The sequence below is a fragment of the Anguilla rostrata genome, chromosome 11, assembly GCF_018555375.3.
Source record: "Anguilla rostrata isolate EN2019 chromosome 11, ASM1855537v3, whole genome shotgun sequence".
Taxonomy (NCBI): Eukaryota; Metazoa; Chordata; class Actinopteri; order Anguilliformes; family Anguillidae; genus Anguilla; species Anguilla rostrata.
Window position 1 is genome coordinate 32,414,849 of NC_057943.1, and position 19,383 is coordinate 32,434,231.

At 41.0% G+C, this 19,383-nt stretch overlaps 1 protein-coding gene across 2 annotated transcripts in view; it reads left to right on the plus strand.

Annotated features, from left to right (window-relative positions):
* The first annotated feature begins 9,826 nt into the window (after positions 1-9,826).
* Positions 9,827-19,383, plus strand: part of ctnnbl1 (catenin, beta like 1) — a 74,335-nt gene continuing 64,778 nt past the window's right edge. The window contains exons 1-2 of one of the 2 annotated variants that reach the window (XM_064299434.1): positions 9,827-9,906; positions 11,953-12,037. In XM_064299434.1, coding sequence (XP_064155504.1) covers positions 9,842-9,906; positions 11,953-12,037 — 150 coding nt within the window. In that variant the 5' untranslated portion in view covers positions 9,827-9,841. Of the gene's footprint in view, positions 9,907-10,157; positions 10,205-11,952; positions 12,038-19,383 lie in introns of those variants that run through there. The other variant, XM_064299435.1, reaches the window with a different exon arrangement.

The window sequence follows — 19,383 nt, forward strand, 5'->3', positions numbered from 1 at the left end:
GATGTCTGAGTGAGTGAGTGATGAGTTACACCATTGGTCGGCCGGATCATGTGTGTTAGGTCCAGCCATATACTAAGTTTTGACCTGGTCTTGTTTTTACCCTAATGGGATGGAATGTATTGGACACAAATGCCGCTGCATTATGGCTAAAAAATAAAATTTAAACTTTAAATACAGTGTATCATAAATTGTATAACATGATGGTTAGGGAACAGGGCTTCTGTAGGACCCAACACATTTTATGGAAAGGGAAAAGGGAAGTGAAATATTGTTTGATTATTCCTTATTGTGAGTATGACATTCATATATTTTCCTGTATATTTACATGTCAGGAACAGCATAGTGAGTTTTTGAGGGCAATTGAATTATTTGTTTAATTATTTAATAGCTAATTTGTCAATGTCCTCTGTAATGGAAACCAGAACAATCTTAACATCTTTCATGGTTCCACTTTATTGAAGGAGACAGATCAGACCGAGAAAAATTTGTACAAAATAATTAAAATAACATAAAAAATTGAAAAATGTTTTTAAAAAAAGATGTTTTTTTACCCTTCATGTGTAGGAAATCACACAAAAAAAAATCTCAATTGAAAGAAACTTTTTTCCTCAGTTCTCTGAAAGGTGCATAGACAAGGTTATACAGTACAAGTGTACCAGTGTGAAACTCCATCGTAAACTGATCCTTTATCAAAGGGGCTGGAGGTCGTCATTTTACAATGTTTGCTTGCAATAAACTGATTTTGTCACAACTGAAAGGGATGAAATGAATGGAATTTGTGTTGTTGAGTATAAATGGATCCCTGGATTGTACCCCTTTCACTTGTAACCTTTCTGGCTGCAGAAAAATGAATGGATCTTATCAGGAGAATGTTCGTATCTTAAAATTTTGTATTCATGCTAGGAACGGTTTTTTGACTACTTTAAAATGGACGGTTTAAATTGAAGGCCACAGTCCTCCAATGAATGACGGTGGTTAAGTGTCTAATCAATGTCGGTCATGTAGGTCAATATGATGTCGATTAGTAAGGCAGAAATGAAATGAAAACATTGTTTTTTCACATCGATAATATGATGAGTACAATACACTAATCTATTATAGGTAGAAAAGTGGTCCCATCATGAATCGACGTCGATCAGCGTTGTTGCTGAGATGCAGATGTTTGGGGGGAGTGAGAATTGACTTTAGTACATCAGTGGTTCCCAAACCCAGGCTGTGGGACAGGTTGGGGTTTAATATTTTTTCAACAGTCACAGCAAGGGTAGCCCTACATTTTTACAGTGTGTGCAGGCCATTGAAGTTCAGTGATGTGGGGTTTTGAACCAACTTTATTCGCTGTCGAAACAGAAACTACATAGATCTGGATAAGAACATTCAGTGTGTTAAAATGGAGACGTACGGGTTTTACTGGCAACAAAGTAATTCAGTATTTCAACATTCAATATGTCAGGCCATATTTTAATAAGGGACAGGTCAAAGAAAATATATTTGCACATTACCACATGGGTTGTGGGTGCAGAAAGCTACCGTTCAGCGGCCAGGTGCGGGTACAAGGAAGAGGTGCGCCATCACGGGCCCCCTCCGCACATAATTGCCAAGTTCAGACACGTATGACACCCAGGAGATGGCGGGGAGGGATGAGGGGGGGGGGGCGCTCGGGGAAATCAGCGAACGCGGCTAAAAGCTGTTCCCGCGAAGGCGGGCTGCTGAGAACACATTCAGAGCCACCGATAAAATTCATTAACTCTCCTCAGCCTTATCACAACATGTCCCCCATCTCCTCTTCTTTCACTCTCCCCCCCACCCCTTTTAATCCCCCCATGTGCGTGCACTCCGCCGCGTTTGATGCAGACACCCCGCAGTCAGAAACCCACTCCGGGGTTACAGCCCGGCGTAATGAAGATGCATACGCAGGAGGAGGAAGAAGCCATTAGCCGCTACGCTACCGCGCCTCGGAGTGTCACTGATTATGCATGAGCCTTGTTCTCCGCTTATCTGAGGAGCTTCGCGGCAACGTCTTCCGTCAAACTCCACACGTCTCTCTCTCTCACTTTCTTCTCTTTCCCAGAAGACCGGGGTTCGATTGCAACGTTTGCTGCCTCGATGAGAAGATGAAACGCAGAACCACTTTCAACGGAACAATTTTTGTTTTTCTTTTTTCTCTTTTTCACCTGCGAAAAAAAAACCCTAAAGCTTTAAACCTTTTATTATTTATTTATTTTTAAAAATGTGGCCCCACCAGTCCCTCTAAAATTTGAGAACTATGTACTAGAATGCTCATGTACGGCCCCTGCAGCAAAAACGGTGGGCCTGCAAACCTGCATCAATCCATTTCCGGGTCAGGTGTCATTTGGACGTGTTGACCACAAGGCTGTCACATGATTTTGTACGTCGGCACACTGTTTTGCCCAAGAGTACATACAAGTTACTGGTACATTGGTTAACTTAGTAGCCTCGTATGTAGCTTTAATAGCTACGAAGGTAGCTAACAAGGCTCTGTAGCTGGCTTTATCATCATGGAAGTTAGCAGCTAGGTAGGTAGCTGCGAATTTCACAGCTGATAAAGCCACGTCAAAGAGAGTCAGCCACGAGCGCCAGGATGACCAGCAGGAGTGGCTGGAGCAATGACCAGTGGCATCCCTGCCGACTGAATCCTTCCCATATCCCTGAATGACACAGGGCCAATTGTGCACCATCCATGCAGGGCTGCTAGCACTGGCACAGGTCGGACTCGATCCGAGACCGCGGTGCTCATGCGGTGCGTGAGCGGGGCTTTAACCGAGTGAGCTACCCGGCAGCCCTATTGCGTTGTTAACAGAAGGCTAGCTAAGTTCCTACAGCATTGATGCGCCAGAGGCTGCAGCTGCACGCCACCGCACTGTTTCCATCTCGTAAGTCCAGGGAACACCCTTCATTAGCACGGCACAGGGCCACTGCCGCTTCCTCTAGCCTTAAATAATGGAGTCGGAGGGGCACGGCCCAACAGGGCGGGGCTCGCTTACCAGCCTGGTATCGGCTCGGGCGGAGGGACGAGGCCGCCCGGCACGCCAGACGCAGCGCCCCCCCCCCCCCTCCGCTGCGATATAATCATCGCCGACCCCCGTGGACGAGCTTAATCAGCTCTCTGGGGCTGCCGTGAAATGAGTTTGTTCCGTCTGAAAAGAAACGGGCCGGAATTAAATTAAACCATCTCGCACGGCTCGCCCGAGTACAAAGGAGTTAAGGGGAGACGTCGTCGAGGGGGGGGGGGGAAACCGGGACGCAAAAAAAAAAACAGAAAGCCTCGGCCAAGACCGAGCTCTTTCAGGGGTCGCCGCGTGAGTTTGCCGGGTTAACCGGGGAGATAATTGGAGGAGCGGAGCGGAGGGTTCAGAACAAAGAGGTGGGAATAAAGTGCAGAGTGAATTCACTTCTCTCCCGATTTAACAAAGCCTAATCATCCCCGAGTGTAGTCACTGAAATAAATCACTGGGCTACGGGCGTATCGGCGTGAAACCTGTCGAGCGTAACGACATCGCCTCACGCCTTCTCAAAGCGCCCTCTGGGGGCTTGCGTTTACTGCAATGCGGGTCAAGGTTTGATTCCCCCCCGCTGAAAGTGTACCGTTCAAGATTTCATACCTTTCAGTTAAACTTGATGCATTAATGTTGTCTCTAGCAGGGATTATATGATTCCGTATGGGTTAAAATGTACGCTGTCCGTGTAAAATATTTTCTCAGAGTAAACTGTACTCCAAAAGAGTTGATGTTGCACAGAGCATTTTTTCGTGCAGATGCTTATCCGCACTGGACTCAAGTCGAATGCTTCCCGATCGATAGATGGCGTGTAAACAAACACACCAGTCTGATGAAAGCAGACCTCACGAACAGGGCCCAAAAGGAGAACATGACGTTGCCGGGGAAACGGAACCTGAAGTGTTGTGGGTTCATTATGTGTCTCAGAGTTGAACACATACTTCCCGGCGCTGTACCGTCCCCTTGTTTCCACACGGTTTATTGAACGCGGACATTGTACCTCTGTAAGAGTATTTCCACGATCTCATTGTTTTGCTTTGTCTATTCCTGTGGAGATGGCTGCGTTTTAATTGGCAATCGGGAGTCTTGTTTTCTGGTTATGGTCCATTTTGCTGCAGTCTAATGGTAGATTCCACCTTCGGTAGAAAATCACATAAATCTTTAGCTCTGAGGCTTCAAGTTACTCAAGTTGAGGTGGGGTGGGGGGAATTAAGAGTATTGGTACCCTTAAGTAAATTTAGAGTAAGATCTTATGTAATGTGGATGTCAGGTGAGGTTCATTTAATGTTGAAGGATTGGAGTTTTATAGACCATCTAAAATGAAAGTGCTCTGTCATTTCTGCTATGTGTAGCTTGCAACGGTGTAGCTTTCACCTCAGTTGAGCTCCACGGGGTGCCAATGATTTAGTTTTAATGTATGTAGTTATCCCAGCGCTATTGCTGTACATTAGCTATTAGTCGAGGCTAAGAATACCCTCCGAGACCTAAAGACGGGAAGGTTTATTGTACCATTCAGTCATTTCGCCAAGTAAAGAACTTTCCTTTTGTGCTCGGTTCAAATCCCAAAGAACCCCAAGAGATGCTAATTACACTCTGGCTGGTACAATCCCATCTGGATTATGGCTAATGGGCGAATAAAAAAAAATCTAATTTTGATTTTGTTTCAGCCGGTGTTGCAGTTAATTGCTCGGAGGCTGGGGCTTTGCCAAAAGAAATGATTCTCTTCCTCTTTCAGCCCCCCTCCTTCCACCCACCCACAAAGTCAAACATCCCCAACTTGCTCAATGGGAGCTCCCCTCTTTGCTTAAGCTGTACTGTACAGTATGTCAAATATCAGTAGCATCTTGTGGGTTGGAAGAGGGTTTTTACTGAGTACCCATGAACACTTATGCCCCCCCACACCCCACTGCCCACCACAGATAAGCGTATATGTTACATTACAGTACTCTATTATTATTATACACTCTTACTATTTTTGCCTGTGAGGCCAACACCTCTCCTCCGATCAGCACTTGCTCCCTCCTGTACTGCATGGATGGTACACAGTATAAATGTTCAGTATTTAATGCACTCTTACAGAGGTCATATTAACACTGGCCATTTTACTGTGTAGGGTGGGAACCAATCATTTGCCTATGAGAGAGTCAGAGAAACGCACATGCTGCAGCTCCAGTCAGCTTGACCAATATCAACAATGGCAGCATCGAATCAGCAAATGGTAGAACTTTCCAGTTTACTGTGATAATGTAGTCCTTTTTCCACAGATCCACAGTTACTCAGGAAGTGGTTAAATAGTTCTAAAAGTGCTGTGTGACAACCTCATAATTTTCTTTTTCCAGTCACACATTAATAGGACTTCCAGATCTTGATATCACAGACCGTGTAAAAGGCCAATTATTTTCAAACAGCGAATTTGCATATTAATGATACTTATGTGCACATATGTCACACTATTCACTGACAAAAAAGTAGACCTGCATAGTAAGTAGCTGTAAATGACAAAGGCAGTGAAGCACGAAATGATAACTATATGGTCCTGAAAGATAGTCATTTTGTGTAAAACATCACGTCCAGTCAGAATGGGAAACAATACAAGGGTTATATAGTAATAGAGAAATACTTCATGTAATGTCTGACTTTAGGATAAAGCTTGCTTGCAATCTGTCCTTTTTTGTTTGAATATTTCATTTCCCCCCCAGAATAAACAACAATCAGGATGTATGAAAAAAAAAAAAAAAATGAAATAAAAAAAATAAAAATGAAAAATATAAACAAAGTTACAAAGTAAACCCTTACACATTGCAAGGTAAAGAATTTAAATAAGACCTTATTGCATCCCACAGGCACTCCATACCCAGATTAAAGTCAATTAGAGAAGAGGCAGCTCAATCCATGCCCATTAAATCAATTAAATCTTCCAGCCAACTGTCCCAGATGTAACATGCTGGCATTCTTAACTTCAAGTGCATTACTATACTCCATTTATTAGAGAGGTAGGAAGGTATGAAAAACTTCATCTGCTTAGGAGACTATTTGTATTTTCTACTGCCTCGTAAACACAATACAGAACATTTTGGGAATGTGAACCTGCAGGATCTCTGTAAGGGTCTTTGCTCCCTCTGACCAGAAGAAAAATACTGTCTGGCATTGCCACAGACTGTGCATTAAGGTGCTTACTCTACTGCAGCCATGCCAACACTTATCTGTGGGGTTCAATTTTGTTATAACGACCTAATAAAAAATTTGCAACTGGATTCATTTAAATATAACTCATTTAGTATTTATGGTGAAGTTTCTCTATTGTCTCCCACAAAGTTGCAGAGAGTGGCACCCCAAAGTCCTCAGTGGCAGCTGCCCACCTGAAAATTGAGGAGGCAGAAAATTTACCCTTAAACTGATTTTTGGTTTCCACCTGTTTATGGTCATTTTCTTTGAACAAATGTGCCAGTGATCTGAATAATCCATTGGCAGGTAAACACACAGGTTCTTTCTTCACATCATGTTGATTAAACAGAAAATTTGATTTAGAAAAACAGTTTTATTAAATTGTATTTATTAATCACTGTATTGTTCATCAGGGAAAACTGCAAAACAGGTGGAGAACAATAATCAGTTTAAGGGTACGCTTTCTGCCTCCTCCATTTTCAGTTCAGCAGTGGCTACTCAATGTCCTCCTTTCAGCAATGCTGCACTGATGAATTATTCTGTGTTGAGGAGAGGCTGATAAGCTTGTAAATGCTAGAAACTATGCCTCTCCCAGCAGCAGTGTACTGCAATTTTACATCCATTTCATTGTCTGATGCAATAGGTGCACAGTAATGGATTTTAGACTTATTATAGATTGCAATTGTTGGTAAGGCAAGAACCACCATCATCTGGAGTATATGTTTCTTTTAAGCTGCTGTATGGCAGTACATTGTGATCCCTTATTACATGGATGGGAAATTCTGGTCCTGGAGGGCCGGTATGTATGCAGGTATTTGTTTCCACCAATTACCCTGGGTAAATGAGCTGATTGGCTGTATACAACAATGCTGGTTCACTGGATAACAGTAAAACATTTCATATAGGGACACAAGAACAGTCTTTGACTGTCATTCATGCTCTTATCAAAAAATGGCAGATGGTGTGAATGTTAGGGCTAATTAGATAATTAAGTCCAGAATTTGGCATGAAAATCAGAAACAGATATGGCCCTTGTTGCCCACCTAAACAATGAATATTAGCTTGTTACCACAAGACATTTATTTAATGGTTTGCCCACCTGTTAAGGATTGCATCAAAGATGGCATGAGGGTAGAGTGAAGTTGCAACTATTCTCAGCTCTTTATTTGCTATTTTTACAATTCTATAAGAGTTTAAATGAATAATCAGGATATCAAGGTTTGCAGTGGGGTTTTGGGTAACACCACACACATTAAATATCTTCTTGTTACTTTTTTGTTGGCTATATCCTCCTGACATTCCCAAATCCCTATCCAAGTATTATTTATAACCCCATATGAGCGGATATCTGACACTATAAGACAGACAATATTGATAAACATCAGGCACATGCAAACCATCCCTGTATCTAGACACTTTCTTAGTTTTTATTCTTAGCTTGTTCCATAAACAGAAGAGCAAGGTTTTTTCCTCCTTACATCAGCCCGGTGGGAACTGAAGAGGTAAATCAGACATTAATGACAACCTAGGGAGGAAATAAATTCAGAAAGACCCCAAAAACGAGAGAGTCCCCTAAAGCTTGCTCCAATTTATTTTGAGAACCCACAAAGTGAGGCCATAACACTTAGTCATATATTCAATATAGTCCAGCCCATTTTCCAGGTGCACCATTCACTTTGAGCTATATGCTCCTTGCTCCTGGTCACGAAAATACCAACATTCACTACTGCGCCCCAGTGACGTATGACATTGATTTCAGAAAAATGGGGCCACTGAGACAGACAGAAGTCCATCTACAAAAAAAAAAAAAAAAAAGAAATGCTGGTGCATAATCACAAGACAGATAATTGAACCATCACAGAGTTCATAATCCTTATTTGTAGCTTCAGATGATTACCTAAGGCTACAAAATTGTCAAACCAAAAACAGGAGCAATGGTCACGGCCAACGTAAATCTTTTCTACTTATAATTACACACATCCATCGTACAGCCATAGAACAGTCTGAACCAAAAACAGAAACAATGGGCCTGACCAACATAAATCCCCTCCACTTATAATTACATGCTCCACTCGTATAGCATTAAACACAAACTAGCCTGTTTAATCAGACCTCAACTGAGTTCAGTTCATTTGCAATCTGTCTTTTCAATATCAATGCGGAACTTAAATAATGCTCATTCATTTATATATTTAATTTTATTTAATATTTCAACAAAAAATAAAGCTGTAAATAGAAATTTGAAAAGTAAACAGACATCTTTGAAATTTTACTGGTCTCTTTCCTCTTATTTAAGGAAAATCATTTGTTCAGGTTAGTCATTAATATGTATCATGTGGTTCCTGACTGACAAGTCACAGAATCAACAGATGAGTGCTCTGCTTGACAATAACACCCTTGTGGAAAACAGCTGCTTGTCACTGTCATGACAACAAAAATGGGGTCTGCCCATGCCAGAAATAACCGAGCTGTGTCCACAACTAGAAGATTCATCTTATTACGTTTTTGACAGACGATATACCTCACAATACTTTTGGGCCTTATCGAAATGAAGACAATGACAAATCAATCATCACTGTCCTAAAAATTGACTTGCAAGTAAAATCAAGCCATACACATTTTCATCCTTTTTTATAGTGTAGTGCATTACATTGCAGGCCATTGGTTTGAATTGTGCTACATTAATAAATGTAGATTTTTTTTGATTGGTAGAAATCAACTATCTCCACTGGAGATATGGCTTTGCAGGCAAATGAGCTTCCACACTGCAGCGAGCACTTATACCGTGAAGCTGCAGGCCTTCCTGCAGGCGTTCATGGACAGGAGCTGTAGGGGACTCTGTTTTAAGGGACAGGAGTTTTAGGGGACTCTGTTTTAGGGGACAGGAGCTTTAGGGGACTCTGTATTAAAGGACAGGAGCTTTAGGGGACTCTGTTTTATGGGGGGACACTGTGCTATTAGTGGGCCCTCTCTCTCTCACTCTGATGTTTATTTGTACTTTGCTTCTGTTCATCAGTCATTATCTGACCACAAAGGACAAGCAGAGCCCTGATCACCTTGCACAGAATATTACACGAGTGCCCACGCATGCACACACAGGGGCCGGCTGTGCAGATATTACATTCAGGAACAGTGATAATTCTTCATGTTCTGTAATTTAAAGGTGAAGTATGTAGGCTTGGGGAAATGAGCGAGAGAGATGGATTTTTTTTTAAAATGGTCCACCCGCTCTCCTTAGCTCTCCCTCAAGTCCTACCCTCCAAACACATGCATGCCTGTAGAGAGTACTGTAGAGAGGACAAGAGTGTTGAAATGTACAGTAGGGAGAGTAAAGCACATCACGCCTCATTCACAGGTAAAAAGAAAAAACACATAACGTCATCATAAATGAACGTAAACAATGAACATAGCTGAACTGAACTGTTCACTCGAGTCTTGTCTCTCATTTGTTTCAATTCCTTTTTGGTCATAATCTTTTCTTCGACAGGCTTTATTTCCTTGTTTTGTTTCAGTATATACTTTTGTAGTACTGTTGTTGTAGGCGGAACTGGTCATTTTGGCAGATTTTTCTCTGCCATTCTTGTTTTGTTTTCCAGGCAACTACTTTGCTATAGCACCATCTTGGTGGTATTTCTGCTCTGACAGCGCTGTGAACATGCAACATGATTGACAGGCTGAGAGCTGTCCTGATTGGCCTCCTTGAATACAGCATTTTATTAAGATTCAGGTGCGGTGAAATTTAGAGTGACTGATTTCAGAGCCTGGGGCAGTTGGAGAGATCAGATTTCTTTCTTAGAGCTTATAATTTATTAATATCTGTCGGGATGTGTAGGAAATTTAATCAAATATAAACAAAATTGTTCTAAAAAATCTTACATACTGCACATTTAACCTCCTGAACATGTACTCCAGGGACTGGACATTGCCTACTCACAGAAGTGATGTTTTTTCTGCTCTTTATTCTTTCTCTTGCTGCTGGCTGAGAACGCAAAGATGGAAAACAGGAGGCAAGAGAAGAATCCATGGTAACAGAACCTGAGTGGTGTTCATTGGATGGTGAAGCTATTTAGTTCAGTGTTGTTCTGCCAGGACCACAAAGAAGTTCATTCACATTGGCCCCTTCATATTGGCCCCAACGCTTTGGTCCCTTTCTGTCTGCTGCAGGAACTGGCCATGTTTCCTCAGAGTAGCATCAAGTCACTCACTATAAAGTGGTGCCATTAAAAAACAGGGATACAGTAGAAGTGCCTCTGGGTAATGAGCACGGATAATATGGTTCCCAGTGCAGTGATGGACCACGGTGTCTCGTATCAAATCCTGATACATTAGCCAAGTTTTTTTATTTAGGTTCACTGTTTTCATGTCCAGGTGAGTCCTGTGTAGTTAAAAACAAAACAAAAAAAAAAACAAGGAAGATCTGGGCAAGGGTGCTCTAGCCAAGATTGTTAACCATGCTGATTGTGTTAGCACACTACTTGTCTAACTGGGGCCAGGAGTCTCTCAGGCCAGTCTCAATCGGCCAGTAGGGGGCGCTGCATTCAGCGCCACTCAAGCAGGAAGGTGACGCCTGGCTGTGGAGAATTTCATCACTAGCTGATGGGCAGTGTGCCGGTGAGCAGAACCGCCCACGCCCCCCCCGATGGCCTGTCATGTGTCACCCGCTCATTCAGGGCTCGCCCCCATCGCTCGCTAATCTGTGTCTTGATCGGCGGAGCTGACGGCGGTGGCAGCTCGCTCGGAAACGACGGGATGTAGACAGCGTCCGCCGCGGCGCCTGCGATGACATCGGGACAGGCCTCACTACAGGAACGTGCGCCGGTAGCACGAGTGGCGATTCCAAAATGGGAGAAAAAAAATTTAAAAATAAATTTGGAAAAGAAGATTTTAGGAAAATACAGAAAGCAGGAAAATAATTATAAATAAGCCAAGGTTTTCTGATCCTTTTTGCATCCTACTGCTTTCAACATTCCAAGCATTTTCCAATTTGGAACTGATATGAATAGAACTCTTAATTGTACTTCAGGGCTCTTACGTGTGCCATTCATACATGACACCCCCTACCTTAATTTTTCTGTATTGGCCTTTGGCCTTACCCAGGTAGTGTAGTGAGTGAGGTCTGTATATGTTCATGCTAGTATGAAATCACGTAAATGGTCAGCTTTTTCCTTCATTAGTGTACTATTACACAATGCGTAGTGCAATGTGCTGTGTAATGTAATGTGAAATTGTGGTAAATTAGGGCTAATCTCACAGTGGGGGGTAAATGTGCCCCTCCTGCCTTCTGGGAGAGCATCAGTCATCTCAGTTTTTTTTAGCCCCTCCAGGAAGCATCAGCTTCAACTGCCTACACACACACAAACACACAACTACATTCACACACACACACACACACATACACACCCTCCCACACAAATATACACGTACTCATACAAACACACACAGACACACACACACACACACTCGTATACACAAACACAATAATATACACAAACATACACATACAGTACACACATGCACTCATACACATACTCACAACACAAATACACACATACCCACACATATACACAAACTCATACACACACTCATATACAAACACACAAATACACACAATGAACTCCTTCAGTAAATATCCAGCAGTATGTATTGCATGTATGAGGATTGCTCTGGATGAAAGTGAAAGCAATCAATAATTTCAGCTTTAGACAACCTGGACATTCATATTGACGATGTAGAAGGTGAATTCTCTGCTCCTTGTTTTCCTCTGTTCTGACAGGCTCCCTATATCTCACCACCCCATCTCTTCCACCACGCGTCTCTCCTCCAGTACCAGACCAGGGAGGGACGCATTCATTTCACAGGTCAATTAATTTTAATCACGGTGTGTCAGTTCCATCTACATTTGAAGCACAAGATTGACGCTTTATAAAAATCTCATTAACCTTGCTGTCTCAAACCTCCTGACTCAGTGGGAATGAGCCAGAGATGCAACCCCTGTCAGCACAGTCTAATGCAGCACAAACTATGGGGTTTTATTTATGGGGGGGCTGGAGGTGAGGAGGGAAGGATTACTGTAAATATTATGATGCTGATTCTAATGTGCAGGTCCAAAAAAAAGAAAAAGAAAAGAAACATGACCTTGCCATGAATTCAGGGCCTTATAATTAAACCACAGACAGGAGTTCAGCTCTATATCCCAAGGGGTGGGGATGGGGTGGTATAGGTATTACACCTTCCTTTCAATCAACACCAAGTTCACGCGTGGTGAGCTGACTACCTGTTAAAGCAATCACATGATTGACATGGTTAAGGGCTTGGGAGGAATAACAGTTGCATTGATCAGCCATTATGCTGCTCTTCCAGGGGGGGTGCATGTGATACATGAGGATGATGTGTAGCTTGAACAGTATCTGTCATTTTTTGAGAGAAATGTATTATAAGTGTAAATGTATTATATGTATTCTTGTATTTGTTTTGTTAGTCGGATTCAGGGACACTTGTTGACTGAATCCCAGCCTTTGTTTTAGAGAGGTGCTTTAGTTTTATTCAGTCTGAAGAACGCCAGTTATCCTGCACCATCACTTCCTGTTATGGGAATGCTAATTTCAGTAAGCCTCCTCCAGCTTTGCCTACCTTGATTTACAATGAACACCGAAAATCAAGCTGCATTATTAACTTGCATACAGCTGCTTGGTTGCTATATTAATGATGAATGAACAATTTTAAAACATGAATTGATGCTAATTTATCATTGTGTATAAGTATTCACAAGATAGTTGGTAAGAAAGTCTCTTAATTGAGCCACAGCTGCATTGAGACAGTGATGTCATTAGTCTCCATCTACTTGGCGGGAATTTAGCACTTAAGCTTCAGTTAAAACATGATGTGGGTTGGAACCGCACAACCACTGAAGTGTCAGAGCAGAGAACTGTCTCTGTAGAGAAAGGAACTGACACCTTCTACATCTCATTTTATTTCCATTTTTCGATTCACAACAGAACAGAGTATTCTTTTATTTTATTATATTTTCTCCTTCATTTATCCAGATGAACACCACTGAGATAAAAATATGTTTTTTCTTTTTTTTATGGGAGCCCTGAGCAAGAGGTTACTGCACCTCACATAAAACACAATATAATGCAACACAATAAAAGACAACCACAGAACAGAAATAGTCTTAATGAACTCAAAAGGCCTTATCTATCACTGCAAGAACATATGTTAGCTTTTATAGTTCAGCCACAGGCTTTAAAAACAGGTTGTTATTATATTTTATTATAATGATAAGAAATTATATAGCGTAGTAACATCACAGAGCATGGTAACTAAAAGCCATCTTCCCAAATTCAGAGGAAGGGTGGGGAGCAGTAAAAAATCTTCAGTGAGGAGTTTGCTGTTATGTGTATTCTAGCTAAAAAGACTACAAAGATTAAGTAGTAATTTTCTTGTAATTACTTTATAAATAAACAGCTGCTTCTCCTGCAGTCGCCTAAAGAAGTCAAGCCTGTCTTCTTAGGCACTGTTCTTACAGGCCACCGTCATCTTCTTCCAAAAATGGTCAGTTATCTGTCACAGGCCAAGAGGCAGTTGCTCAGGAGCTGATTTCAATCGTTTTTATGCCGAATTTACCACAGGGGCAGTTTAAATGACCGTGGTCTGGGAGAACGGCCCCTTAGACAGCCATCAATCAGGAGTGAGAGGTTTTGTATTCATGATGGAATGCCAGCTGCTGTGATAAACTGTGTTGCTTGCAGGGTATTGTTGGTGGCGTGTACATACAGAGCGTCTTCATTATCAACCATTATTAGAAAATGGGCTAAAACAACATGACTTCTAGCAGAGAATGTAAAATGTAATTTATTTCTTAAATAAAAACAGCTTCAAGTTCAACTTTAAAAAAAAAAGAAGAAGATCAATGCAGGTTTTAAAAATGAGCTTCTTATCCACTCACATTCCCAGATATTTGTAAGATTCTACTTGCTCAATACATATAATTTTTATTGTGGAAACATTTTTATTACCATTATTTTTGGTTGTAAACAAAATCTTGAGAGATGCATAACCTTTGTTTTGTAAGCATTTAAAACCACAAAGAAGGGCATTAAAGGTGTTAATGATGTTTTCGCCAGCATTAAGATGAATTTTTTAAAACCCCTTAATTTTCAGCAGCCCGTATTCCTGCCAGTGTGGGTATCAGTCTTGTCACAATATACCATTTGACAATGTTCCAGACCAATGGTTTTATCGCTATAAACTATTTTACGATGCCAATGTTTTAGCGACAATAGTTCCTTATTTTGTTACATGTGGGGAGGCAAAACAGTCTTGGGTGTCTTCATGTTCTATCCCTTTTGGAAATCCACAGACGACAGGAATGATGGTAAAGTTTGTATCTTTATCACAGCAATCCATTGTAGTTTTTAGTCCAAAAGAACATGCTCAGAGAAACATTGATAGATTCTCCAGAGGAGTCACCATTGTCTATTTTGCTGTTCTACACATGGCGACAGCACTGTGTTTATATGGAATGTTACTATCTCCAGTTTATATATATAATCTCTGATAGAAGATGAGCCCACCTACAAGGTTCTCTGACCAGTACTGGCCAAACAGTCCCTCAGTATAGCCAATAGTGAACTGTGTCCTCTTCCTTACAAAATAATATTAAAAGATAACATTTTTAATTGGCTACGATTTGCCTATTTCACATTTCCGGGTATATAAACCAGATGTAGATGTAACTTTCTTCCAGTAGCTTCGTTCTGCTTAGTTCTTTACAGAAAATGTTCAGAAGCACTTGCTGATCCATCTGAAGAGGAAACAACCCTATTTGTCCTTTCATTTGTTCTCTGAGGAGGAACACCACAGAAAGCTGTGGATAAGGGCTATTAGGAGAGATGGATGAGAGGAGTTTGTACTGAAAAAGGCACCACTTTTATGCAATAGTGGTTCGCTGCAGGCACACAGCCCTGCAAAGACAAGCACCACCAGTTGTCTGTGTATATGAATATGCAAAATCTTACAAGGTAAATAGCTTTCAAAGAAAATGTATTTAATCATGCAAAAAAACTCTGAAACACGTTCAAGTGCTTTTAAATTAGTTGCTAGCCAGTTGGGAATCCCACGTTCAATCATAAGAGCAAACCAGCGTTGTACTAGGTCCGATGTCACACATGTAACTTAGTATAACAATTTGATCTTGGGTCAAAATAGTCTAACAGTTTCATTATGGACGGCTAGCTAGCCACCTATGGCATTTGCTTCCAAACTGCAGCTATATCTTAGTCTTCACTTACCATTATGAACACTGTAAAACATTATGCATTCATCATTAGGTCTGTTTCCATCAAAAGCAATTTGTAAAAGAGTGATAGCCTTAAACACACCACTAATGTGGAAATATGCAGTCATGCTCATGACTATTTTGATGACTATTTTACAGGTAATCCTCACATCTGAACTCAAAGTACAATATACCACTATTGATAACAATTAATGCAACAAATAATACTGCCTGTCTGGTCCTTTACTTAAGAGTATTGTCAAATTGTGCTGTGCCACCGGTCAGGTGTACTTACTTTGTAAATCTGGATACGATTCTACACTGATCCCTGCCGGAAATATAGAGCACAGTGAAAGGTTCGAGATCCAACCTAGCAAGCAGGGTGCAACTCTTTTATGATATTTATCAAATTACAGAAAAAATAAATGTATTCAAGAAAGGCAGCTATCGTGCCCCTTAGAAACACACAAATGATTAGAAATTCCTTTACAACACATCTCAACAGCTATCGTAGATACAGAATAGTATACAGTATGTTAAAAATATGCCTCAACTATACACAATACTACATGGAGCACACTTCTCACACTCCTCCTGTCCAAATAATTCTGTCTGTGAGGTAATATTACCAGTTTGTTCAAAGTCCCGTATCAGGAAGCTTCCATATGAAGTTTTTGGTTCCATTTTCTCGAAAGTCTGGGATGACTGAAGTTCCTTTGCTGGTGAGTCAGTCCTCGGCAGAGAGGTCCAGGAGAGCCCGGGCCAAAGAAGTAATTGAGTTGGCTCCCGAGTGTCCGTGGTACTCCTGGAACCCGTTTGGCTGTCTCTCTATTACAGTGAAACAATGCCGCGGTTTAATTTACCCCTTCGTGTTTGCCAAAGTTATGAGACACGCTACCTCCAATAGCATGCAGAAGGCCGCGGGAAGCGTTTTCTTCTCAGATATTGTGCTCCGGGAGCACAGGTGCCCGATTCTAATTATTCTGATGGCAAGGGCTGTTGGGTTGTGCCTCGGTGAAGTGTGGTCTGACACTGGGGTGGGTTTTTACCTTGAAAAGACCGTCCCAGTCTGTGTGTCAGCTCATTACGTGTGTGTGTGTGTGTGTGTGTGTGTGTGTGTGCGCTTTGTATTATCATCCTGATTTTATAGCTTGTACTGCTCCCTAGTTTGACGTAGCAGAGGTTAGGTCAGAATAATGTTCACTGTGTGAACTGGACTTTATGTTCTTGGCTATGAATAACTGTTACATAATGAGTATACCTTATCAAACCTGTGTTTTGTAGTTGTCCCAATGACCTTGATATGCACTTTTGCACATCTCTTTGGATAAAAGCGTCTGATGAGAGAGAGACAGAGAGAGAGAGAGAGCTCCAGCTCTTCACCCCAACAAGCATGCTGTTTTGACTCCACTGTTGTTCTGTTGTAACTGCCATCATTAACACAGAGAATGTTTAAGAATGTTTTGGACTCACATTGTTTTCATCACAGTGTGTTTTGTTGAGACAAAGTATATTAATATTGACATTGGGTAGTTACATCTCAATCTCCAGTCCTGGAAGGCCGCAGAGTCTGCAGGTTTAACTCCAGTCCTAGAGGGCTGCTGTGTCTGCAGGTTTAACTCCAGTCCTTGAGGGCTGCAGTGACTGCAGGTTTATGTGGTTTCAGCTGCCAATTTAATCTTTAAAATTGAGGTTTTGTAGACTCTTCAGCCAATTATTTATTTCATTTAAGTGCTTACAGTTCTTCTCAGTGGCTAAGTCTCTTTGAATAAAACCTGTCCACTTAATTATGACCATAATCTACACAGACACAACAGTATGCTATTTTTGTAAAACAGTCGGTCTTTGTCACATGAAATGCAAATGTTGAACACCATAAGTGCAATTCCATAAAAAAACACAAAAAAATCATGAAATGAATCATGTCAGAGGAAACTGACGCATTTAGACTGAACTGGTATAAATTACTCCCATAATTGTCATCTCCGCAGTAGGAGGAGGTGACAGGATGAAGTCAGAGGACAAGGTGACGGGATGGGATCACATAAATTTTACTGGAGCAGGATAAGAGAAAAGAAAACACTCGAATTAAATTGAAATCAAAGTACAACTTTTGTTAGGCCCACTGCCCTTTATTGGCTACAATGGACAAGTCAAGAATGAAGATTTATGGTCTAGTGTACTCAGACTATGGCACTGTATCTATCAATTCTGACAAACTGACTAAAATGGGGCAGTGGATTATTTTTTGTAAATGTCCATACCTAGCTTTTTAATAAAGGAAATACAGGGGATTTCTTTTTTTATTATTATTTATTTATTTATTTTTTACCATGTATTGAATTAGATATTAAATCATCATGACATCCTTAGGGGAGAGTGTGTTATATCTGACAAAATCAGTTTTCCATATTTAACTTTTAATTGAATGCGTAGGGTTCTTCATAGCCTGGGTTTTTGTTACAGCCACGTCAGGAGGAAGGCGTTGTTTTATCAGAAACCATAAAACTTAACTTTCAGAAGTTGTTCATTCAGCGCACGTCCAGTTAGGGGCTGCTTGAAAAAATACAGCTTCTTCTCCGAGCTTCCCGTGAGAACGAGTGTAATTAATGCCGCGCTTCATATCCTTAGTCAGTTTCTATGGTAACCGGAACAATTACTGAGCCTCCGCTGGGTAAATAATGCGGAACAGTGACAGTGTTTAATAAACAGTAATGCTGAGAAGGCTGCTACACGTGTACAGGGGACAGAGGATTACAAATACTCTTATCACGAACAAAACTTGATAATGGTTATGCAAACTGCACAGGTATGAATCAAATGTGCATTACTTAAGCATAGATGAACATTAATGTATATTTGTATTTTTATGTGAAGTAAAAGAAAGGGAAATACTGTGAGCTCCATAATCTTTGGGACAAAGACATATTTTTTTTATTGATTTGGCTCCGTACTCCACAATTTTAGTTTGATATAATCAAACAATTCACATGTAGTTAAAGTGCACATTCTCAGCATTTATTAAAGGGCATTTCTATACACTTTGGTTAAACCATGTATACATTACAACACATTTTGTACATAGTTATACATATCTCAGGGCAACATAATGATTGGGACATTAATATTATGTTATTGAAAGTAGTAGGCTGCATGCAATGACTACCTGAAGTTTGTGACTCATAGACATCACCAAGTGCTGAGTATCTCTGGTGACGCTCTGCCAGGTCCGTACTGCAGCCATCTTCAGCTCCTGCTTGTTTCAGTGGCTAGTTGCCTTAAGATTTCCCTTCGGCAATAAAACACATGTTCAGTTGGATTCAGATCGGGTGAATGACTTGGCCAGTAAGGAATTTTCCAGTTTTTGGCTATGAAAAACTCCTTTGTTTCTTGAGCAGTATGTTTGGGATCATTATCCTGCTTTTGGATGTAGCACCATCCAATAAGTTTGGAGGCACTTGCTTGAACCTGAGCAGATAAGATGCTTCTGTACACATCAGAATTCATTCTGCTGCTGCTATCAGCAGTTACATCATCAGTGTAGACGACTGAGGCAGTACCTGTAGCAGCCATACATGCACAAACCATACCACCTCCACCACCGTGTTTCACAGATGAGGGGGGTGCTTTGGTGAGATCAGATCAGTGGTTTCAGAGCTTTCGTTTAATACAAACACGTGCGAGTTTATGGTGGTTAAACAATGTAAGATTACATGCACAGGTGATATCCTAGTTATGTCTCAAGTAACCTATTTGGGTATTGTGATAACCAAAAATGCTGATGTCAGATTGAACTTGAATTTTAAATTGTATCATTGACAAATCCCAAAAAAGATTGTATATGTGGCTCTGGGATTTGATTTTAAGAGACAGAACTATATTATGCAAGGCTGAAGGTATTTCCAGATTGGCATACCGACATTC